Here is a 25,771-nt window from a genome sequence, read left to right as displayed (position 1 = left end):
AGAGTTTCTGGTGCTGTTGGTCTGGTTGAAAACTACAGTTTTAGAGCATAAGGCCTTTGAAGAAAAATATTTTAGTTGTAAATGGTTTACACAAGCTAGTCATACCTAAACATTTGCTTTTAGGTGAGTTACAGTCTCTGGCCTATTTTTGATTTCTAGTCATCTTTATTCTTGCTTTTCTCTCACTTAAGATATTTTTTTTTTTGAACTCACATGTACCTATATCACTCTCTGCTCTATTTCGTACCTTTGGCAACAAATATCCTTGAAAGCCTTCATTATGGTAATGCCTCTACTTTGTAGAGAAAAATTGGCAAGCTTTACCTGGGTCTACTTTCTCAGTATTTGGGATCTGAGACACTTCTGAAACACCCATGTCCTCAGTCACAGGTTGATTCAAGAGGCTGGGCTCTTCAGGATGGTTCATATTAAAATGATGACGCAGGAGGTTTGGCTCTTCATGAAGATTTCTATTAGGACGATTTGTGTTCTCTTTAGGAAAATCATCTTCATGGGGTGGCTGCATCTCTACAAGGGAGAAGAATGCATTGAGCCAGATGGATGACACTATCTACCCCCACTTAAGCCCAATGATCAGCACTCCCCCTCAGCACACAGTTCCAGATACCTCAACACTGCCCTCCATGTCCTGGCATGAGCCCATGAGAACAACTGGGCAAGGATACGGGAGGGTTAATTGTTTTCATCCCATTTAAAGGATGACTGAACTATACAGTCAAATTTATAAAGAAGCCTTTAATCCAAAGTATTTAATCCAAAGTATTTCATAAACAAATACATTTATGATAGAGGCTTCAATAACTTACCTTCCCTTGGCAAACCAACATACACTCACATGAATAAATGTGCAGAAGAGAATTCTGGTCCAGAACAAAAGTGTAAAATGTCTATTCTGCTCAGAAATAACAGGAACTCTTTCATCTACAAGTGTGCTGGTCTCAATGAGCCAGTATAGAGAAGGGAATTCCATAAGTCTAGCTTGCTTAATGTGCCTTTCAAATATGTTCAAAGTAACCTAGGAGCCAAATGGTGAACCTATCTCCTTCCTGAGCTCAGGACATAGACCAATAGGATCCAGAGCAAAGATTATCTCTTTACAGGTTCATATTCTACCCTGAACATTCACTTGCACTTTGCATTCTTATCCAAAATATATCTGCTTTGATTAAATGTACAACTGTTTTCTTCCCCCCAAAACTTTCCTCCTTTCCCATTTCCATATCACCTCGTTCCTTGTCCATCATGTCTACCCTTTTGGCTGTGGTTTCAGTTTTCTTTAAAATCTTCCAAATTATACTCATTTCTTGTTTGTTTTCTTTGGTTTCTAGATAAGGATTGATTTCTTTTTTCAAAAGTTTATAAGCATCAGTCTTCTCCTGTTCGTTTGAGACCTGAGAAATGTCTACCCTTTTGGCTGTGGTTTCAGTTTTCTTTAAAATCTTCCAAATTATACTCATTTCTTGTTTGTTTTCTTTGGTTTCTAGATAAGGATTGATTTCTTTTTTCAAAAGTTTATAAGCATTAGTCTTCTCCTGTTCGTTTGAGACCTGAGAAATGTTGCTGGTTTTGTTTTTTTCACTTTCTGGCACTTTCAATTTATCTGGTAGTATTTCTTCAAAAAGTTCAAGTGAAGTTTGTTCACCCTGAGCATTATCTGTTTGACTATCTGCATGAGGATGGTTCTTCTGAGCCAAAAATTGTTCCTCAACATCCACAGTGTTTTCTGAGAATGCACTTTCAATTTGTTGTGAGTTTGCTACTACTGGTTTAGGTTCAGGTTCAACATCCTGGGAGACTTCAGGAAATTGTCCCACTTTTTCTATAGCTTTCTCAGAATCTTCATTTGCAGAATCATACAATTCCAAAAATCCTAGAAGTTCTTCTACGTTATAATTATCAAAATCATCTCCTCCAACATCAAAACAAACAAAATCTTTCTCCTGTAAGGAAAAGAAAACCATTAATGTGTCAATAACAAAGTATCACAAAAGCAAACTCATCCACGCTCCCAAATTCAGGATTGGTTCTAAAGAATCTTTGAGGTCAACCACATTACCCTCCTCCAACCCCCACTGCCTAACTCCATCTATGGCTGAGTAAATCTGTCTTTTTCTAGACTACAGTGTTAGAAAGTCTATTCTTTCTTTCTTTCTTTTTTTAACATGGGTCATATTCTTTAAAAAGCATAATGAGTAAAAATGGTGACAATTTGGTCTCCAACTGCCTGACTCTTGGGTCTCTCTCAATTTGCTCTGAACATAAGTAGGGAAAGGCAAGGTATCACTTATAGGATCCTCCAGCTCTTAATATCTACACCTATGTTTCAGAAATTTAACTCTTAATCATTTGCTCAGGAGAAGCTGGAAGATCCTGCAGCATTGAGAAAAATGAATCAGTTTTAAAGTATCTTACTGAGATACAAGTACATTGGATGGAATAAAGAATGATATTAAGGAGGCTCCTCACATTATTATTACCACAAGAACAAACTGAAAACAAGATTCAACAAGGTATACACCTTTCTCTTCATCAGGGTTTCACAGTCACTAAGATCTCTCTCAGAATTATGTGTATATTATCTAGTCTTCCTTCTTGCTACTAGTAAGCAAATTGATATAAAAGGAGCCATAGTATGAATGGACATGTTTTTAAAAAATTTCCATTCCTAATTAAATCTTCATAATATTCTGCGGGGGTTCTGGGGGTGGGGGAGGCAGTTCAATGTAGTAGGGATGAGTGATTTCCTCTCCTCATCACATGCATTTCTAAGCCATGAGGGATGCATGTAATGGGAAATACAATGAGAAGGCAGAGTTCAAAACAAATGAGTTCTCTGTAATCAGTGAACTGCTGTCACAGCTTAAATCCCAAGAACTCTCTTTACCAACAATGAAGTCCAACAAGCAACAGAAGTGATTTTATGGCCCCTGAGATTATAAAGAAATTTTAGGAACAGCAACAACAAACAGGATGACTTTATCCATTCAGTCCATCTAATCTAAGAACTGTCCTAGCCTAGCAGTTTGCATATTCTACAGCCACTACAAAGAGCTGCCCAAAGATGTTTCAGTGTTGGTGGGCATCAATTACTATACAATTTAAAACTCTAGAAAATAATCAGCTGAAGTGAGAATTCTAGAACACGAAATCCTTTCAGTCACAAAATCAATTTAAGTCAGAGCACCATACAGGAATGTTGTATAAAGGAAGCAGTTCCGGCCTTAAAAGATCTGAGACTGAACATCACCTGAAACGCTCAGGTCCCCTTTTCCAAATCTATAACATGACTATGATCCCGTATATGACTAAGAATAAGAAACCTTTGTAAGTACATATTTCTAGCCTAGTATAAAAGTTAGAGTTTATTAATTTAACCTAAATATACTTAAAATGTCTAATAACTATCCAATGAGTTTTGCCTGTAAAATGAAATTATTTGCCTCTTAGAATATCTGTTTCAATACATTAGACAACTCTCAGATTATAATATAATCACCCTTGAATGCCTTTCAAACTTTTTTTTTTACAGGTAGTCTGATTTCAAATGAAAATCTGACACACAAATGTTAGATTGCCCCCCAAACACATTATAAAACATTCAGAAGCAGTTAACTGAATATAACTGATGGATTTATAAGCCAGTTTACAATTGAGAACAAAAAAGAAATCCATAACTTACATCTGTTGGAATTTGTAGCTCTTCTTTAGTATATTCACGAACTACCTTGATGAAATCTTTTGGAAAGTATCCAAACATACGGCCAACCTATAGTGCAAAAGAGACAAATATCAAATAAATTCTGTACAAGGAATATAAATAAGAGATTTCTCAGAAGTGGCAGGAAATATACACATAATAGATAGGTATATGGTATAACCAAGAAAGAAAGTTGCTATAACAATTACACTGAGATTATTATTCCAAATAAAAATTAAGTACAGAACTATTAAAAAGCAACATTTCCAACCACTGAAGTTTTCTTTTTAACATTTAGCTTAATTCTCAACACAGAGCATATAAAGTTAAGACTTCTGAAGTAAATAAAAGATCTGCATAGAAGATTATTGGATACTATATGGTTAAAACTATGTAAATCAAAGCTGGTTATAAATGCAATTCCAAATAACCTCTAGCAAGAATTTACCTGTACATTTTGTAGCATTGCTCATAAACCAATATTTATGTCTTTCTTAACCAATACACAACAGTCATAAAAATTAATAAGTAAAAACAATACAAAAATCTCTAAAATGTATTACCACTATAGCAGATGTATTGATAGTATATGCTTTCCTAGCTTTGTCCAAATCTACTTTTACAAGTACTTGGGGAGTGCTGAGGGCCACTGTCAAGTAGGAATGAAGCTTCAAAATTTCCTTGCCAGCGTACCCCATGTTAAATGGATTTCACTGTTGACATTGCATGTAAGGTGACCTTGCTCAAGGACCAAGGCAGATCCGGGTTTAGAGCTGATCAGGTTTGAGGAAGTATCCCACTTCTTAGGGTTTTTCCCAGTTTAAGACAAAAGGAGTTTTAGGGAAGTTGGAGGTTGAAGATTATTGCTGCTGGGAGTAGGGCGTGCCTGCAGGATGAGTTCCCGCTGAGTTCTCCTGGAGAAAAAGTTTTTAGGAGGTGAATTGTTCGGGAGATTGGATTGCCCCCGAACCTGTGTGGAGGCGGTGTGAGTCGGGAATAAAGAATTTCTGTTTGAATCTACAAGGCTGTGAGTGCCTTCTGATTCTGTGCCCAGCCAAGACTGCGGCATTATGGTGGCCCGTACGTGGGATGTCTGAAGCTTGGGGGTAAGTGAATTTGCTCGCTCCTGAAAGAGAGCAAAAAAACGGGTGACCATTTCAAAAAACAATGTGTTCTTGTTTTGATTTATTTTGTTTTCATTTCAAGTGGCCTGTTCCTAGAACTTTCTCAGGCAAACTAAGGAAAATGGTTGACTCAAGGTTTGAAGTTGTTCGCCTCTGAGGAAGAAAAATTGTTAGAGGAAGGAGGTACCCCAGTAAGACCAAGAAAAACTATGGCATATGTTGATACAATACAAAAATGTAGCCCATGGCTTTATAAAGATGAGTTATTAAGTATATCAATGGGACCATTATGGTATCCTGTAGAAGGATTTTTCTTCAACAAGAAAGAGATGACTAGTTCTGTTCACTATACTTGTCTTGGTTTTTACAGACAGCTGATTCATTTACAAAGCTAAAATGTTAAAATATCAACCACTAAATATGAAATCAAGTACTCTTTACTTATTAAGTTCCATAAGGTAATATATTTAAAAATTATGTGTGTTTTCATAAATTGGCAAATGGAAAAATGTTTAATATTGCTTTGGTCTGTGTCTTTGCTGAAACAAGGTTACTAAGTGTTAAGATTCTATCATGTGTAATTTATATACAGAGAGTATAAGAAGTTTCAGCTGGGTTTCAATTACAGTATAACAGTACCTTAAAAACATGAAAGTATTTCATCTTATTAAAGTGGAGTAATCTTATAAGGGTTGTTTTAGAATGTGAATTTATAAAAAGGGTTAATGGTTAAAAAAGAGGTATAAAAAGATTCAAGATGTGGAAATATATTTTAATATAAAAGGTTAAAGGAAAAAGAAATGTTTCTAGTTGAGATAATCTCTGTGTGGTAAAGTGAAAATTTGTAAAATGCCATTTAAAAAGATTTTGAGGAAACTAGATTTAATTTAAAAGCTTGAGAAAGGTAGAAAGAAAAAAAGGTATTTGTACATGGCAGATTGAGACAAAGCTTCTTAATGGAGTAAAAAAGAGCCTTTGGTTGAAGGGCAGCCATGTAAACTAATATTAAGCGATTTAAACAAAATCTAAGCCTCGTTTAAAAGAGTGAAGCTGTAGGTGGTGAAAAAGTACATTTAATAGTACAGTATAGATGATAAATGAAATGCTTTAAATGGTTAAATTGAAGGAAGATTGTTTTACTCATCAAACTATTAAAATGTACTTATTAAACTAAAAAGAAGGAGATGAGATAATCTTTGTTTGGTAAAGTAAAAAGTTGTAAAATGTCTAAGTACATTGCAAAAAGCTTTAAAAGGTTAAATTGAAGGTAGTTAAGATGCCTTCACGATGGAGGAAAAAAAATATAACCCATGAAAATGGGAAGATAATAAGATAAAAGATTTAGATAAAGAAGATTAAAAATTTGAAGTGGAAAACTTCAAAAACAGAAGTACAAAAAGGTAAAAAAAAGAGAGAAGATGTAGAAAGATAAAGATATAGGAAGATAAAAAGATGTAGAAAGACAAGAATTTTATACCCACAAAATAGGAAATGAAAGAAAACTAGGAGAGAAGAAAGCAACTAAGGGTAAATATAAAAACCTTAGAAGAAAACTAGAAGATAGAAATAAGATGGAAAATGGTTAAAAATGTCAAGTAAAGGTATTTCAGATAGAAAATACAAAGGGCTAAGACAACTATGGTTTCAAACCACATCTAAAAATTAAAAGGACTAAAGTAATTCTAAAAACTAAGGCAAAATGCTTTTGAAAGACTTAAATTTAAAAGGATCTTAAAGGGGTATATATCCCCCAAAGATAAACTTAAAATAACCCTTTTTTTACTCTAAACTTTTTAAATTTGGATTCATCAGGACTTAATGCTGCGGAAAGACATATGTATCCAAAAAATGTACATAAGCCTAAGGTACTTTGGAAAAATATTCTAACAGGACATTGGAAAGCTCCTGACCCAGTGTTTGTCTGGAGTCGGGGTTCTGTTTTTGTGTTTCCACAGGGAGAACAGCAGCCGATTTAGATTCGAGAGACACTAACTAAAACAATTTCTACAGACCAAAAAGAAGATAATTTGACTCAAATCCATAACAGCTGATATCCAGAGCTCCAGCTTGGCTATTCTTACATCTGCAACAGTGATTAACCACGGTGCCTTTTTTCAATATCTATTTTATTATTGCATTTTTCCCACATCATAAAGTTCTATTTTATTTTTTGAGCTCATACAAACCTAGGTTAATGTTTTTCTGATCAGCTTTGTTTTTTGACTGTGTTTTATTTTTTGACTGTGGAGTTTCTAAAAATTGCAATGGAGATTTTACCTAGGTAAAGCTACAAGGCTGTTATTACTGTCTTACGTGTTGTATGTTATGAGTGCACTGTTTTGTGTTGCATGTCAGTATGTGTGTATGTCCATATTTTTATATGAGGAGCGCTCATGAAAAAATGGATCCGAATTTTCTTTTTTTTTATTCACGTGATTTAAGTGGTTTAATCTAAATTAGGTAAACAGCTGTTAATGATTGTTTTCAAAGGTGGTTAACAGATCTGTTTGCTTACTATTGTTTTTAAAGGTGATTAACAGATCTGTTTGTTTACTTTCACTTTTCCTTTTCATTATATTTAATAATTCTGTTCAGGATAATGTCTCTTTAACATCATTGCCAGAATTCCCATCTCCATCCCAGTGCCAGTGAAGACTAAGAAAACCAAACTACAGCTTCTATGATAGCTATCACAGTAAACTGTATAAACTGATGCATCAATGAATATAACTCAACAAGTAATGCTCAATCAAGGACTTGATTTACTTTGGGAGGAAATGAACATATTGATAGACTCCTCCGATTTGAACTGCTTGCAGAACTTGCTTGGACTATATATGAGTTGCATGCATTGTGAACTATCGTCTGGTGCAGCGAATTGTGGTACTGCTGGCATATCCTTGCTGATGGTGTCACTAGTGATGCAATTTCCTTGCCAGCGCACCCCATGTTAATTGTGGTAATGCTGGCATCTTTGCTGATGGTGTCACCAGTGACACAATTTTTCCAAAGGAGCCGTCAATTGGCTTGGTGTCGTGGCATTTCTGTATCCTCCTCCCTTCTACTAGTGATGGTCTAAAATTTGGGGGCCAACAGAGGTGAGGCAAGAACCTCACCTCCCCACTGGCACCAAGGTTAAATTTGGGGGCCAACAGAGGTGAGGCAAGAACCTCACCCACCCACACTGGTGCTTAGGCCTATCCACAAGCATGGCTGAATGCTGGACCGGTAGTCAGTGACGGGTTGATCTGGTTGCAGTGGATTCAACCCAAGACAGGAAACTGACGTCTAAAGGTCAGTTCTCCCATGACGGGTAAGAACCATATGTTGAATTGGACAACCTACCAGGCACGGTCCTTTAGCCACATTGCTTGTTGTTTAATTAATCAGAAGGGGGGAGAAAATTAATGCTGCAGTCTTGGCTGGGCACAGAATCAGGAGGCACTCACAGCCTTGTAGATTCAAACAGAAATTCTTTATTCCCGACTCACACCGCCTCCACACAGGTTCGGGGGCAATCCAATCTCCCGAACAATTCACCTCCTAAAAACTTTTTCTCCAGGAGAACTCAGCGGGAACTCAGGCTGCAGGCATGCCCTACTCCCAGCAGCAATAATCTTCAACCTCCAACTTCCCTAAAACTCCTTTTGTCTTAAACCGGGAACACCCTAAGGAGTGGGATACTTCCTCAAACCTGATCAGCTCTAAACCCGGATCCGCCTTGGTCCTTGAGCAAGGTCACCTTACATGCAATGTCAACAGTGAAATCCATTTAACATGGGGTACGCTGGCAAGGAAATTTTGAAGCTTCATTCCTAATGGCCCTCAGCAGGGGAGAAAATAAAATTACAATATAATGCATATGAAACCACATATCAAGCTTCAGTTTCACCCAAAATAAATCCTCTGCAGAAAAGAACCCCATTTATTTTCAGCACCAACAGTTAAATTATATGAAGTTACATAAAGTGTACAAAAGATATATAAAGTTCCCCTTGAGAAAGACACTCCTATTACTAACTACTGACTAAAAGGAACAGAAGATTCTTGCCAATAATTAAAGGAAACTGATAGGCAAATCAAATGCACAAAAAAGAAAATTTAAAAAGGCATCTTATCACTACCTCTAAAATATCCCCATTCATGAATGTTCTTGTTATATCTAGAAACCATCTGAGAGCCAGTATTAGTGGTAGAATACTGCCATGAAGATTAGATAAGATGGAGCAATTAAAAGTTTCATCACTGCAGATAAAGTCAGAGACTCTAGAAAACCAACAACATTGCAGAATGAAAACTGAAAACTCAAAAGGAGAATCATTTTGAAAACTAAAGAGTTTTTAATTTCTTAAGTATAACACTTATGACATGAGAGGCGAGTCTGAGGGGAAATACACTTTTCCCTTCTGATGAAAATTCTATTAAGGTTAAATTTGGAAAAGGGAAAGAAACCAGAGATGTATGGAGAAAGGGAACACATTTATCTCTTCTTAATCTGTGTCAAATGAGACCATAGATTATATAAAGCTCCATAATTACACACTTGGTGGTATCCCATTTCTTGTGATATGAAAAAAATGATGCAGAATCATGGAGGCTCATGAATGGAAATAATTTTTATATCTAATTTTGCTTCCATACATCATCCCTGCTAAGGTGCTGCTGATTTGATTTGTGGGTGGGGAGCCAAGAACTGCCACAAGAGAACAAATTCTGCATAAGCTACTATCAGAACAAATGTACTTAAGTGCCACTGCCCTGAAAGGAAATATTCAAAAGGAAGATGGATTAGACAGGGGTCCTTTCCTAACTGAGTTTTTCATTTTATAGGAAGCTAAGATAAAACACAACCTGACTGAAGGCAAAGAGGACAAATGAATGCCAGAGGAGCAATGCAAACAAGGTGCCACCCAAACACTCATCAGTTGGCAAAGATCCTTTCTGGTCAGGTGCTGAAAGCAGGGCTCCTCAGGAAGACAGGATGAGTGCTGCCACCCAGAATGGCAAGAGTCCTAGGGATGAACAGAGTTAACAGGCTACAATGTGAGAGGAGAAAATGCAAATCAAGCCCATTTATCCAAAAGCTCAAAGAAGGAAAGAAAGACGACTACTACATGAAAAATGCCACTTAGGTACATGGAAAAACAGTTCCAAGTTTAAAGGTTACCAATCCTATTTGGTATACTTGAAAGAAACAATAGATGGTTCTTTATATGGAGTACTGCAACTGGGACTCTGTCTAAATATAAAGTTTGTACCTAGAGGCACCATGTTTCAAGATCATTCCCTAAGAGTCAGAAATGGCAACAAAATGAAACTAGCTTTCCATAGGGATTACTCTTATTTTCTGTCTTATTTTCTGCTGTGTGGTGTTTTATTTAGGGTGAGAACTTTCAAGGATGCAACCCGGAATGTCTCTAAACTAGAACATTCCTACAGTCATCAAAGACCCTTGCTACTATTTTACGTAAACAATCCACATATCACATTTTTTTAAATGAAAAGGACAATACTCATAAGCCACTAGGAGGACACTCCTAGTGAATCTCCCCATTTAAAATATCAAAGCATGATATAAACAATGTCATGTCTTTCATCAGAAGATCCATACAACTGGCTGGAAGTAGAACCCCTGGGGGAACCTTCAGGCATAGAATATAGGAAAAGCAGGAAATGGATGACCCAGAAGTTGCAAAAAAGAAAAAAAGGGGGGGGGGGAAAGCACACAATGGACATAATATTCTGCTTTTTTAGAGTAAAAACAGCACAATTGATTAGGTAAAATACACAAAAAATCAACTTTAAATATGCATGCCTGAGTTACTATCTCTGACTTAATTTACAGGATTAACTCTAATGTCCATGAATCCTTCCCTTTTGAAACAGCAAAGCTAAGAATTGTCATGTTTTCACCATGACGACCTTTATGATGTGTAGAGCCTTCTGGAACTTGATGTGAGGAGTAGCAACCACAACCAGTTCAGTTCTGTTTCAGAAAGTCTCCTGACTTTCTATGCTGTGCCAGGCCTTAGGTGTGTTAGGAGCACAGGGCCTGGCAAAGAGGTCAGGTTAACTCTACAAAGACCCCAAGAAATCAGTCATTTAAATCTACACTGCTACCCATCAAAATTAAGAATATAACACCTGTCAAACTTTTACTTACACTTCCGGCCCAAAGTTCTGGTGATACCTCTGCAAGTTTATAGTAGACAAATACAGGGTCACCTTTTTTAAAATTTACAAAACGACAATCTGGTCCTGTGAAATCTTCAACAGCTTCACCTCGATACATTAACACTGTATATAAACATTGAAAAAAGAAAAAAACAAACATTAGGATTTGATTTTTCACAGTCCATATTGACTCATCAGGAAATATGAATCCCACTATGAACAAAAATCAAGTTTTTCCAGTACTCTCTGGAATCACTTTTAATTCACCTGCTCAAAGTATCTAAAATCCTTAGAGATTTTATTGCTATAAAATACAATATTCCCTGCAATTAGACGAGGGAAAAGGAAGCTTCTCTATTTTTCTCTGTGCTGAGAAATAAAAAGCAAAGTGGCTACCACCAACCATAGCTGGTTTCAGTGAAACTCTTGGTTCTTGCAGGCCTCCTCAATTTTTTTCTGTTTCATAATCATAGAAAGCTTCATTTTGCAAATATGTAAATCCAAGTGTAGACATGGACAGGCTTAAGTATGGCTTCATGCAGAGGTAATAGGAAAGAGGTTAGAATATCCAGGAACCCCCAAGGGGTTAATTAACTTGAACTAACTGCTAAAAGACATTACCTTTAAACACTGTCAATTTCATTTGCAGCAGAGTTGCTGTCTCTGGGTTCAGGATCTGGGTAAATAACCAGGAAATATATTTTCTCTGAGCAAATATTGTTGACTATATCCAACATTAAGATTGTTTCAAAACATCCTCATTCATATTTTTTTAATAAACAAAATCAAAAGTGGGTATCCTATCTGACAAGGAACAAGTTTAACCACGAGAAAAGGTCAGGCAATACCTTCATGCTTAAAATGCAGGACTAGGATCACAATTGATCTAGAAACTGGTAGAAGCAACATTTTTCTTTTGGTTGACCAAATAGTTTCTGATTTAAGATGAAATGGACAATAGATGTATGTAAAAAGCACAAAGAAATGGAAATAACACTTTTTCTAAAAGCCAATTAGCAGTAAAATACACGAGAATGTTTGTTTTATAAAAATATATGTCTGAGGAACAAACACAGATTTGGAGAGGGTAACTTGTTTTTTTGAAGCTAAAATAGGACTATTTTCAGAACTGTCAGCATCCTAATTCATATGTAATTAAGAGGCCAAGTTGAAGGTGAGAGACACTTTAAGGTGGGGAATTCTCATCACAAGTGGAAATGGCAATGTTTCTCTTGTTCCCCCTTAGGTCATAGAGGATTTATAAATCAGTAATATATTAGGTGACAACATAATGCATACTATGGAGCACCTATTTAGTTCTTTTTTTTTTTTTGGAGCACTTATTTGGAAGGCACACAAGGACACCTTACATACACACCTCACTACTTCCTACAACGCAACACAGACCCACCTGTTGTTTTTGGTCACATCTGTTTGGACACAGGCCATTTCTCAAGTTATGTTACCCCACTGAACCTAACCAACACCATGTCTTAGTACTGACGAAGCATCAGTGATGAGATTGTCCAGGTATCCCACGTAGGATAGCGCTCAATAGCAAAGAATAGCAAAAATGAAAGAAAATATCATGGCAGCTGCTTTGCTTCTCTGAGTGTTTATTTATTCCAGCCTTAGGGTTACCTCTAGGAACTTCTTAACATATATTGGAGACATCTTTTTTCTTTATTGGAGTGGAACAAACAATTCAAATTACAAAATTTGGTTTTGGTAACACCAATTTAGACATAAAGAGCTCAATGGTAAACTTCTTGGCCTTTTTAGCATGAATATTTTAAAATGTGTACTGCTTACAATTTATGGACAACACAGTCATCAAGTTGCAAGGTTACTAGAAACCAAGCGGGAGTCCATAAGAAGTATTCTGGGCCAGTAAATATATAGAGGAAAGAGGTTCCAACAACACTAGTGACTGAGTCTAAAACTGAATTGGCTTATAAAAATCTTGGAGTATTTTTTATTGTTATTGCAACAAACCTCTTCATCTGAATCTGAATGGCTACATCCTCCCCACTGCCCACCTCCAATCCAGGAATTCTGTCCGCTTCCTGCGCACAGAAGAGGCTGCAGTTCCCAGGTGGCTGGTGCAGATCCTTGGCCTCTTTCAAAAGCAAAAGATTATTGGCCCACCTGCTACCCTACCTCAAATATGAAGGGAGGCTTCTATGCACAGAAATGACAGGATTGAAGCAGAGTCGGGGCCGAGACCTCGGAACACATTGCGTGCCTGGACTCGGTGCTCTTCCCAAGCCTAAACTCTAGTCCCTGTTAAAAGGCAAAACCAGCCCAATCCCCAGTGCAGCAAAAGGACAAAGGGGCCAGTGAGCCTTTCCCAAGGAGCCCCACCATCAACCTTCCGCGGGAATTAGGGCCACCGAGCCCTGGAGAGCATCTGCCCCGATACTGCACCGGCCCAGGTCCCTGTAGAGGGGGCAGAAAAGCGCTCTGCTACAGCGTGGACACAACCCCATCACCCACTGAGATCCTAGGCGAATCCTGGAAGGGAATAAACTGAGAGCTGTCCCTTGGGAATCGTGTTTCCCAACCCCTGCCTCAGTCAGTAGAGAAAAATAAAACGCTGGCAACAAGTGGGAGTCCAAGCCCCCCACAACCCGAGCGGGCTGGCTGGGGCGCCAGCAGAGCCAGAGGGGACACACGCAGGGTCCCGAGGCTCTGTCACTCCTGCTCCCCACCCGTCATCCTGCGACCCCCCTCACCCAGCCCTTGGGGCTGGGGACGAGGGAGATCGGAGCCCCATGTGGCCCCAAAGAGCCTCAGTGGAGACCCTGGGCTGCCCACCCGCCTGTGCACTCACTGCTGCATTTGTCGTCTGCACAGAGTTTGTGTTTCGACCAGCGCTGGCCGGTGCTCGGGTCCGGTTGGCCTGGCACTCGCCAGTTCGGCCACAGCACGAACAGCCAGAAGAGCACCATGAACAGCCAGAAGACCAGCACCTGCGCCACAGCCATGTTGTGGTCACCTGGGTGAGCCGGTGAAGTAGGCTGCGGCGGGCGTCTGTGGGCGCGTAGGAGGTGGGGCTCAGGGGGCGTGTGGGTAGCCAAGCACAGAGGGGTGGCGCCAGGAAAGGCTTACGCCTTTCCTGGGTGACACTTCAGCAGGGATATCTGGGGGTCAGTCCACAGACTCTACTGGAGAACACACGGAGCTGGAGCTCCGTCCTTCTCTAGTCCAGACCTTCTCCTCAACTGAAGACCTTCTCCTCTAGTCGCTGCCTTGGCAACTAGGACTCTCGTTCTCGTCCAATCACCTGCCTTTGCTTCTGTGCCCTCACAAGTGACCCTCCACATGATTCTAGTAGTCACCCACCCATCCCCCCCCCTGCCAACTGGTCCTTTCTGGCTTTCCTCAACGTCTCATTTCTGGTTCATCCTGAACTAGCCCACTCCACCATCACTCCCATCCCCCATTCCTGGTCTGGTACCTCCTTTTCTGAACTACCAAATCCCACCCCTGACTTGTCACAGCTAGTCTATGGTTCCAGGCTCCCTCCCCTTCAAACTCCTAGAGGTTCCTTGAAGCCCCACCCCAAGATCCCTCTGATTAGGAAAGGGGAAGGTGAATGGAACTGTGAGTGAGGGTGTAAACTGGAGACAGTGGCCTGCTTTTTTTTAAGGCGGGGACAGGTGGGGGCAGAGAGATGGACATTAGTCTTCAGGCTAAGATCTTGAGATTCTTATCTTTATCCGTAAGGGAAGAAATTATTTAATTCAAAAGCATATTTTTAACTCTCACTTTGTGCTACCATTCATGCCAGACGCTGGACAAAGCCCTAGCATGGTGTGGGAGTGAATGAAAATCAAAAGACAAGATATCTGGTCCTGGTCCAAAAAAGTCCACAACTTAGTGGGAACCAACTGACAAAACCGATTGTCAGAGAAGAAAGCTAGTAGCTAACATTTCTTGAATGCTTTCTTTATGTCCAGTTGTTATTCTGAAGGTTTTATACATATCAATTCATTTAATCTTCATAACAATAGTACCTTACAGTAGTAGTAGGTCCTATTCCAATCCTTATTTTAGAGTAAATTGAGGCAGTCACACATCCAGTGATTAATGGAGCTAAGTATCAAGCCCAAGGAGTAGACTCCTTTTCATCACAACCTATCAACTAACAAGCAATTGTACTTTCTGACAAGAGGAGCAAAATCTGATTTAAATCATAATATAGCTGAATTACTGATATGTACAGTTAAGGGGGGAAAGGCACAAGCTAGCCAGCCCAAGGAAGAGTGTCTGCAATGCTCCCATCCTGGGTGGAGCCATTCTCGTTTGTCTGTGACCAAGGGCTTGTTACTATAGTCTCTGCTAAGGTTATTCATCAACCTCCAACAATGAACCCATCAGTTGTTTCTCCAAATTAACTGAATCTTTAAAACTTAGAAAAAAGAATGTAGTCCACCATGTTCACAATGTTAAATAAAGAAAACGATGGGAAAAAAAAGGTGTGCACAAATATTTGTCTACAGGGGCCATGAGAGGTCCCCGTTGGTCCAGTGTACTTCTGCGCTTTCTGGAGAACCAGTGGATCATACAGAGAAACTGTCTATCTGAGTCATTCTTCATTTCTTTTCTACCATGTATTTATTATGTTATAAAATGTATCTAGTAGGCATCTCTAACAACATGTTGAAAACTGAACTCATTTTTCTCTCAAAATCTGCTTTCAGTCTTCCCTATCTCAGAAATAAGAATGACAATTTAATTCCCATTATCCAGGTGCTCAAAGCCCAAAACTTACAAACCACCTTTGATCTCTTTTCTCTCACATTCCAACTCCAGTCCATTAGACAATATTATGTCTTTATTTTTATAATTTTATTGAGATATAGTTGACCTACAATAAATTGCACATTTAAGGTGTAGGATTTGATAAGTTTTGACATGAATATACCCATGAGACTATCACCAAAATCAAAAAAGTATTTCATCCTTCTTTGTAATCCCTCCCCTCTCCTTTTCTGGGCTGTCTCCAAACATCTCCTGTCATCATAGATTGTTTTGCATTTTCTAGAATTTGATATAAATTATAAAGCATTTTATTTATTTATTTTTCTGACTTCCTTCTTTCCAAATAAGCATTTGAAACATGCCCAGAATCTGAACACTCCTCTGCATCTGCTAAGCCAATATACAGGCCAAACCCACATCATAAGTCAACTGAATGATTCCCATAGCCTTCTTCTGTCCTTGCTTCTGCCCTCATTTTCCCCAATATCTATTGTCCTGATGGCAACTAGAGTGATATTCTTAAATATAAATTTGATTGTGTCTCTCTGCTCAAAATCTTCCTATAGCTTCCCATTTCCAAATAAAAGGCAATGACTTTAGCCAGGCCTGGTCGTACTCATCTGTAATCCCAGCAGCTCAGGAGGCTGTCAGGAGGATCCTGAGTTCAAAGCCAGCCTCAGAAATGTAGTGAGTCCCTAAGAAACTCAGTGAGACCCTATCTCTAAATAAAATATTTTAAAAAGGACTGTGGGTGTTGCTCAGTGTTTAAGTGCCCCTGGGGGTTCAATCTCTGGTATCAGGAAAAAAAAAGCCATGATTTTATTATGGATTGCCCTGCCTTATTATGGACTGTTCTTATTCAATGTGACTCCCCTCATCCTCTTCTCCCCATTTCCTAACATTCTTCTCTTGTCTGTTAGTTCCATTTAAATACACCAATCCCACCCCTGCTTCAGAGCATTTACACTTGCAACTTTGCCTCAACCTTAACTGCCCAAATCATCTAACTAGCTAACTACCCCCTCACTTTATCATGTCTCTGTAACAGTGGCATTTCATGTGATAAAGACTTTTCCTGGCCATCCTACACAAAATATAGCCTCTTGTCATGACTATCAAGCCCATTACCCTGCCTTTCTTTCTCTTCAGACTTGCCTTACCACTTTAGACTTCTCTTACCACTTGCCTTACATTTGTTTATCTACTTGACTGCTCTGACCCAACCTCAAACACAATTTCCAACAGGAGCAGGAAATTAGTTATTTTGTTCACTACTGTTACATCAGTGACTAGGGAAATGCCTAGAATGTATGAGAGAGTTAACAAATGATTTGATGGATAAACTCATGGTTCCAATAATATTATAAATATACTACACTATTAACCTAAACACATATATTAACTATTAAGCCCCCATATATAAATAGTACTGAGAGGAAATAAGCTATGAGAACAAGGCATTTAAGGTCCACCTCTCAGCAGCATGCATCCTCAACTCCAGGAATGTACCCCTGAATGTGTTTGTTGAATAAAAACATACTTGTGTGGAGAGTAGTTGTTTGGTTACATGATACTGAAATATTTAAGTAGATCTTTTAAAACTAGTTTTAATTTTTTCTTATTTTTCTTATTATAGAATATGGTATGTTGTAGATTTTTTCTTATTGTAGAATAGAAATTAATGATAATTCATTGGTGGAAAAATCAGAAGAGCAAAAAGATCTAATTGCATATTACCTTCTTGATATTTACTTTGACTCATAATCAGATATACTTTTATATGCATAGTCAGTGCTTCCAGTTACTGAAGAACTAGCTGCTTAGTTTGTAGAGTTTTCAATATTTTGATTTATCAGTATTATTTTTTAAACTTATTGCCTTAAAGACATATTAACTAGTCTGGTGGATAATGAGAAGAAAATTTCTCAACTGGTCACAATAAAGTAGTGGTGGTTCTTTCTACCAGGATACATACAATTAGTGGATGAATCAGCATTCACTTTTACTCATAGCATTTAAATATGTGGCATTGATGTTTAACATGTTTAATATAAGGTTATATTAAAAACCTTCAGAAAAGGAACAGGATAGAATGTGGTGGTGATTGTTGGCATGGAGATAAATAATCTCAAGTGAATTATTCTTTAATACCTCAAAGGGAATTCTTACGGGGTAAGGGTTGAGTAATTGTTAAAGGTAAATGTGACCAGTTTGGGTGAAGGGGACATAAAATTCTAAGATATAAAGGGTTCCTAAAGTCAGAGTACAATCTAAATGAGACAAAAACATATCTGAAACAAATAATTGGCAGCATAATAACATATACCATTGGAAATTTGTGAAGGCACTTGCCTAGGAGCATTCAGTAGGCCTACCGCTGCTGTTACCAGGAAGAACCTCATCTATTGTAAATGATGTGCCAGAGAATAGTGTTAAACATTTATGGAAGACTAAATCTCTCCAAGAGGGGCAACAGATTTACCCTCGCATATGAAACATTGGAAAAAAAGTGGACAAAATACAAACAACAGTTCTCAGATATTAGATAATAAGCAGCATAAGAGTGACCTCTAAGATAAAGTTAGGCATGAGAGATGAGTGCTACGATTATCCCAATTTACTCCCTGGAAAGAATTTTTCAGGCCACATCCAGAGAAGGAAAACTCAAATAGAAAATCTCCTGAGTTGAAGAGATGGATTTTAAAGTCTGAAGAGACCGACGCAGCTAGAAGTCCCAGAGCAGAATAAAGGAGAGAGTAGAGAACTGCAGATGGAGGGAGAGTGTGTACATGCACTAGCTCTCTAGACATCTATGGAGGGTTCCCCTGAAGTCTGCGGCTATGTAACAATGGGCTCACATGTAAGGCCAGAGAAAGAACCTTCAGAAAGGAACAGAATGGAAGGTGGTGGTGATTGTTGGCATGCAGATCAATTTTTGTAATCACCAGCTAGAATGGAAAATCTATAATAAAAGGGCATCAAGTAACATAGTCAGTAAAAGGGACAAAATAGCCCAAGATTGAAGGTAACTCCTGTCTAGAAGAATCGTAAAAAGATAAAAATGTTTCCAAGATAGTTCAGAAAAAAAAGCTGTACACAGCTCAAGAATATTTAAAAGAATACAAAATTTCCAGTACTGAACAAGGTAAATTCACAATGTTTGGAATCCAATAAAAATGTATGAGGCATGCAAAGAGCGAGGAAAATATAACCCATGTTGAAAAGAAAATTAATAAAAATGATCATTAATTACACTGTGATAGAGTTATTATACAAGGACATTAATACAGTTGTATACCATATGTTCAAGATGCTATGGAAAAGCATAAGCATGTAAAGGAGAAAAAGAAGATATAAAAATGTCTGAATTAGATAAAACAGATAAAATTAGATAAAATCAGATAAAACAATGGCTAAGGTGAAAATTACACTGAATGAGATTAACAGCAGATTTAACATTGAAGAAGTCAATATCAGCAAACTGAATATGCAGTGATAAAGACTCCAAAATCAAACACGGAGAAAGAGACTGAACTGAACAAAGCATCAGTATGCACAGCTTCAACCAGTCCAATATATATGTTATGGTAGTTCCTAAAAAGGTGGGAAAAACACATTTGAAAAAATAATAAATAAAAATGTTCTATATCTGATGAACACTCAGATTCAAAAAGCTCAATGAATAAGAAAAATGATAAAGATGACACAAATTTACACTAAATGCTTAAAACCAGTGCTAAGAAAAAAATTGAAAAGCATCTACAGAAAACAGATACCATTATGTACAAAGGAGTGAAAGTAAAATGTCAAAATTCATTCAAGAACCATGCAAACCAGAAAACAGTACATCAACATTTTCAAGTTCTGAAAGAAAAAAAAAACTGATATCCTAGAATTGCATTCCAAATGAAAATATTATTTCAAAATGATATAGTCTTTAATGCAAAAGAATTAAGTTAAGCCCTACCCCACATAAAAATTACCTCAAAATGGACCACAGACATAAATGTAAGAATTCAAAATGGACAACACATATATATGTAAGAACCAAAACTAAATGTAAGAAAGCATAGGTAAATCTTGGGGTAGACAATGACTTTGTATTTAAGACACCAAAGGCCCAAGCACCAAAAGAAAAAATAATAAAGTAATGAACTTCATCAAATTTAAAACTTTTAAAGGCTACCATCGAAGAAAGTGAAAATACAATCATAGAAGAAAACATTTACAATTCATATAGTTAGAATATATATAACTACCTAGAATATACAAGCAATTCTTATTGTTCAATATGAAAAGACAAATGGCAAGAAATTAGAATAGACATTTCTCCAAAGAAAATATGCAAAAGCAAATAAGCAAATGAAAGGATACCCAGCACCATTAGGGAAATGTACAACCTCAGTGAGATACTACTTCACATCTATCAAGATGGTTATAATCAAAAAGATAATAATAAGTTGGCAAGGATGTGGATCAATGGGAGCCCTCACACACTACTGGTAGGAATAGACTACAGACCTAAATGTAGCAGCTAAACCTATACAACTTCTGGAAGAAAATATAAAAAGCTGCTTGGCAGAGGCTTTTAAAACTAACTAGCTCTCTCTGCCTCATGCTCTCTTTTTTCCTCTCCTCAAAAACTTTGTCTCATGCTGGGCGTGGTGGTGCATACCTGTAATACCAGTGGCTCAAAAGGCTGAGGCAGGGGGATTGCAAGTTCAAAGCCAGCCTCAGCAAAAGTGAGGCACTAAGCAACTCAGTGAGACCCTGTCTCTAAATAAAATACTAAATAGGACTGGGGATGTGGCTCAGTGGTGGTATGACCCTGAGTTCAATCCCCAGTACCAAAAACAACAACAACAACAAACTTTGTCTATTGTATATTCATTGTTATGGAAATGGAAAGGTAAGCTGACAGACTAGGAAAAAGTATTGGCAAAACATATCTCTCTCAAGAGAATGATATCTAGGATATACAAATGATTCTTACAACTTATTAATAAGAAAAATCACCCAATTTGAAAAGATGGGCAGAAGACTTTTTTTCTTCACCAAAGTAGACACAAATATGGTGAATGTGCACATGAAAGGATATCCAAAATAAGTTGAAATGTAAATCAAAACTGCAATGTTATTACACATACAGTAGGATGGACAAAATTTAAGACTCATCATAACAAATGTTGACAAAGATGAAGACTATGGTATCTCTCTTAGAACTGCAAACTATAACATGTAGTATAAACAATGGCACAAACTGTTAGAAAACTGTTTGGCAGTTGTTTTACAAATTAAATCACATCTGTCGAGATATTTACTCCAGAGAAATAAAAGCATACATCCACACTGAGACTTGTGCACAACTATTCATGGTGGTTTTATTTGTAATAGTCAAAAAATCCCCAATGTTGGACTGTGGGAACATGTCTGTCTTACATGCCTCAGAACCCTTATACTCATATTAACCATATAGTAGACATTTGATTACTAACTATTACATGAATGTAGAGATTGATTTTTTACTGTTAATAGAGCTTCTCTTTTATTAAATATAACAGACAAAAGAAAATCACGTATAGCACAATGAATTATCACAAAGTAAACATATCCACTGAACCTTAACCCAGGTCAAGAAATTGAACATCAAATGCACTTTCATGAGCCCTTTCTCATTGCTCCCCTAATTATTCCCTCCACTCCCCCAGACTTAGGCACTATTTTAACTTCTAATAACAAGGATTATATTTGCCTGTTTTGTTACTTTATACAGTGTAATCATACACATGTGTTCTTTGGTATGTGGCTTTTTTAGCTCCATATGTATTTTTATAAGATTTATCCAAGTTGTTGAATGTGAAGGTACTTCTTATTTTCATTGCTTAATAATTTTTAATATTTAATTTATAATAATTGTATAAATATAACCTGGTTTACTTAAAAAAATCCCCAATGTATATCAATAGGAAAATAGATAATAAATTTTGGAAACATACTTAGTAAAAATAAAGAACTATTGATAATAGCAAAACCAGGGAGATTCTGAATGAAATAAACTAGACAAAAAGTAATATGTATTGAAAATTCTTTTTTTTTTGTACTCCCTAGTACAAATATCCAGGGGTGCTCTACTGCTGAGCCACATCCCCAGCCCTTTTTATTTTATTTATTCATTTATTATTAATTTTTTTTTTGCTATCAGAGATGAAACTCTTGGGAACTAAACCACTGAGCCACATCCCCAGCCCTCTTTTGTATTTTATTTAGAGATAGGTCCCAATGAGTTACTCAGGGCCTCATTAAGTTGCTAAGGTTGGTTTTGAAATCCCAATTCTCCTGTTTCACCATTCTGAGCCACTGGGATTACAGATGTGTGCCACCATGCCCAGTTTAGTTTTTATTTTGAAACAGAGTCTGGCTCAGTTCCCCAAGTTTACCTCAAACTTGCGATCCTCCAGCCTCAGCCTCCTGAATATCTGGGATTACAGACTCTGCCACCACCTTCCAGCAGATTCAGTTATATTTAAAGGTAGAAAGTTATAAACCAGGTAAATCCTAGTAAAGGTCTTAGTAAAAAAATAAAATAATAGCACTATGCTTGGTCACAATATGGTAAGTCAGAAAATGACAAGAAATATCCATTTTCTGTGAGGTTGACCAGAACAGTATCATTTCTCAATGGATTTCAAAGGGTCTCCTTCCTTCTTTCCCCCCCCCGCCCGCCCACCTTTCCTTCCCTCCCTCCCTCCCTCCCTTCCTTCCTTCCTTCCTTCCTGAGTTTTGGCGTGTGTGTGTATGTGTGTGTGTGTGTGTGTACATCATCTTCTGTGCCAATGTAAGAGATTCAGGCAATGGATCAACCTTTACACCTGTGCCGAAGGACCCCAATCTTGGATCTATCTCCAAGGGTGGAGGTGACTCTAGATCCTCATTATAATCTCGAGAATGGGAACTCCTAAATTATAAACAGGTCTTTCTTGGTAACACCAGTTTCCTCCTTGGTAAAAGTTAGTGTAGTGGGAGGGTGGCAAGGGCCCTACCCTGCCACAAAATAAATGCTAAAATGTATTTTGGTACAAATTGTAAACACTAAAGAGTTAAAAGTAAGAGATGAGTCTTGGGATTTGAGCTAGACCTGGATAAATACATAGGATTCAGATTCTAAAAAGAGAATAAAAGGCAAGTGAATTAAACAGCATAAAAGACTCAGCAGAAAGAAGTATGTTTAAAAAACAGTAAGGACACCTCATTTTGCTGAGAGGAAAGGATTCTATAAAGGATGACATATTTGTGTGCTTAGGTCAGATTATGAAATTCCTTGAAAATCAAGCATAAGGATTTAGACTTAATAGAATAAAAATGCATAAAATATTAGACTTTAAGTAAAGGGATCATATAACTTAAGTGGAATTTAAACAAGTATCTTGTCCTTAAATCCAGGGAAGATGGAGGTTTAGGCTGGGCATAATGAGTAGAGCTGAGGCACTCCCCACAATTAAAAAGTCATGTTGAAGTGTACTGTACTAATGGAAGTGAGTCATATACAAGGCAAGGTCTTCTGCCAGCATCTACTGTTTGTCTAGCCCTGACAAATATTATTCCACTTTCAACTGTACAAAGAAAGAAACTCAAACATCTGAAATTGCCACTAATATATGGCATGTATATGAGTTCCTGTTTCTGGTTCTGCCTAATTTACCTTGGCATTCTTTTCACAGAGGTCAAATATTTGGTGTGTTGAAATAAATGCAGAACAGACATTGGGGACTTGTGGCCTGCACATCTCAATTTCCACAGTGCACTGTTGGGCTTTATCCATTTAGTTTTCAGAAATATAAATTACTTCCTTACGAGAACAACAGCAGAAGTAAGGAATACAGCCAAAAGGATTGTAGTCAGAAGTCTAATTGTGTGACTATAGGCAAATCATTAATTTTCTGAGTCTCAGATATTTCATCTATACAAATATGGGTCAAATTTAAAATTTTATAATTCATTTTTAAAGAAGAAATAGAGATAATATATGAAAGATTGCCCATTTATGTGGTTTAAATAATTAAACAGCAAAATCCTGGCGGTTACAGCCAATATAGACAATTGACAAAGCAACAAAAGTCTTGGCAATAAATGCTTTCATTACTAAGGAGACATTTTTAGATAGTTCCTACTCTGGAAACTGTTCTCTTCTCACTGAAACAAAGTAAGGCTGATAACATCCTCCCAAAGTGTGCTTGGAAGATCACAAGCACCTCTTGGAGGAGACAGGGAGAGTGGAGGAGAAAATATGTTCTTCGGGATAACATATAGTCTACCAGAGCATACACTGAAGCAAAGCAAACCCTCCTGAATCTTCAGCATTTTAACTGATGCATGCAGTATAAAATTAGAAACAGGACCATAAACACTATTATGAAGACTATACTCAGTGGGGGACACTGAACAAACATATATGGGAAAGTAAGTTCTCTGTGATTCGTATGAAATCTCAGTCTTACCCAAATCCACATGAAATTTGAAATGGTTTGGAATACATAAGAAGATCAGTGAATGACATCAAACCCAAATGATGAAATAGGGAATCTGAACATGATCTTTCTCTTATTTCTCACTGATCCCTTAGAACCACCAATAGAAATATAATATTAACTCTACATGTAAATTAAATTTTCTAGAAGTCATATTTTAAAAAATAAGACAGATGAGCTTCATTTAATAACACATTTTACATAATTCAATATATTCAAAATGTCATCCTTTTAATTTGTAATCAAAATTAAAATATAACTGTTATTTTACATTCTTCATAATAAGTCTTTGATATCTGACTTATGGCACATCTCAGCTCAAACTGGGCACATTTAAAGACAGTCGCAGCATAAGAAAGTAGGGATTGTAAATTAACACTAGGCCATATCATATACTTGCACTTATTTTAAAGAAAAGCCAAGTTTAATAGTATGTTTTAGGTTTTAAAATATTTTTGGCCAACCTCTCTTGGTACTTACGCAGAAGTGAGAAAAGATGATTGAAGGTATCTCAACATCCCTCTTTTTTTTTCACTCAGAGGTTAAGATTTCTGTTGCAATAGCTAGGGATTGCATTGTCATTTTTGTCAAGTCTATAATTGTCATTGTCAAGTCTATAATCAAAAAGTGTAAGTCATCATTAGGTTCCTACACTTGTCATTCTTTTATTATTTTTCATTGTTATCTTAAATATACTTACTTCTTGACAAACATAAAGAAATAAAGAATTATATTTAAATGGATAATAAAAAAATTTGACTGCATAAAATCCCTTTTCGTTTTAGGTAGACCCACTGGTACAAACAAGTCACCTGGGTGGTCTATTTTTCTTTGGTAACAGGGATTGAACTCAAGGGCTCTAGACCACTGAGTCACATCTCCAGCCCTATTTTGTATTTTATTTAGAGATAAGGTCTCACTGAATTGTTTAGGGCCTTACTTTTGCTGAAGCTGGCTTTGAACTCATGATCCTCCTGCCTCAGCCTCCAGAGCCACTGGGATTACAGGCATGCAGCACTGCATCGGGCACCTGCTCTGTTCTCTTACTTAACTGCAACTGTGTTTTCCTTGGTAGATTACTTCTTTGCACCAGGGTTTCTTGATAGAACTCTATTGGTACTTTGGTTTGGACTATTCCTACTAGCTGAAGGTTATATACTATCTATGGGCCTGGCCAAAAAATGTTAGTAGTTTCCTCAGTGATGGTGAAACAACAACAAAATGCCTCCAGGCATTTCTAAACTTCTCTTGATAAGACTAGTATTACTCTCCCAGTTTGAGAGTCACTGCTTGAGAGTCACTTGCAGAGTTAGTTAAACTCTGATCATTTAACAAAGCACCTTTAGTTGTAAGTATCCTATATTTTGTAGTTTGCAAGTATTCTGTATTTTGTAATTTCTCTTATCAGCTAAAAAGAAAGGATTATAAAATCAACATTTAAGGCCGGGCTTCATGATGCACAC

At 37.3% G+C, this 25,771-nt stretch overlaps 1 protein-coding gene across 15 annotated transcripts in view; it reads right to left on the bottom strand.

The window, feature by feature from the left end:
* LOC144372842 (transport and Golgi organization protein 1 homolog) overlaps positions 1–25,771 on the bottom strand; it is a 108,666-nt gene that overhangs the window by 37,167 nt on the left and 45,728 nt on the right. For 13 of the 15 annotated variants that reach the window (XM_078036091.1, XM_078036093.1, XM_078036086.1 and 10 more), the window contains 4 exons: positions 11,006–11,139; positions 3,701–3,787; positions 1,247–1,961; positions 325–528 (listed from right to left, as the gene is read on the bottom strand). In XM_078036091.1, the coding sequence (XP_077892217.1) occupies positions 325–528; positions 1,247–1,961; positions 3,701–3,787; positions 11,006–11,139 (1,140 nt within the window). Of the gene's footprint in view, positions 1–324; positions 529–1,246; positions 1,962–3,700; positions 3,788–11,005; positions 11,140–24,788; positions 24,909–25,771 lie in introns of those variants that run through there. The other 2 variants (XM_078036100.1, XM_078036095.1) reach the window with 2 other exon arrangements.

The sequence above is a fragment of the Ictidomys tridecemlineatus genome, unplaced genomic scaffold (assembly GCF_052094955.1).
Source record: "Ictidomys tridecemlineatus isolate mIctTri1 unplaced genomic scaffold, mIctTri1.hap1 Scaffold_174, whole genome shotgun sequence".
Lineage (NCBI taxonomy): Eukaryota > Metazoa > Chordata > Mammalia > Rodentia > Sciuridae > Ictidomys > Ictidomys tridecemlineatus.
The sequence above is the reverse complement of the archived record's forward strand: the minus strand, read 5'-3'. Positions and strand labels throughout refer to the sequence as shown.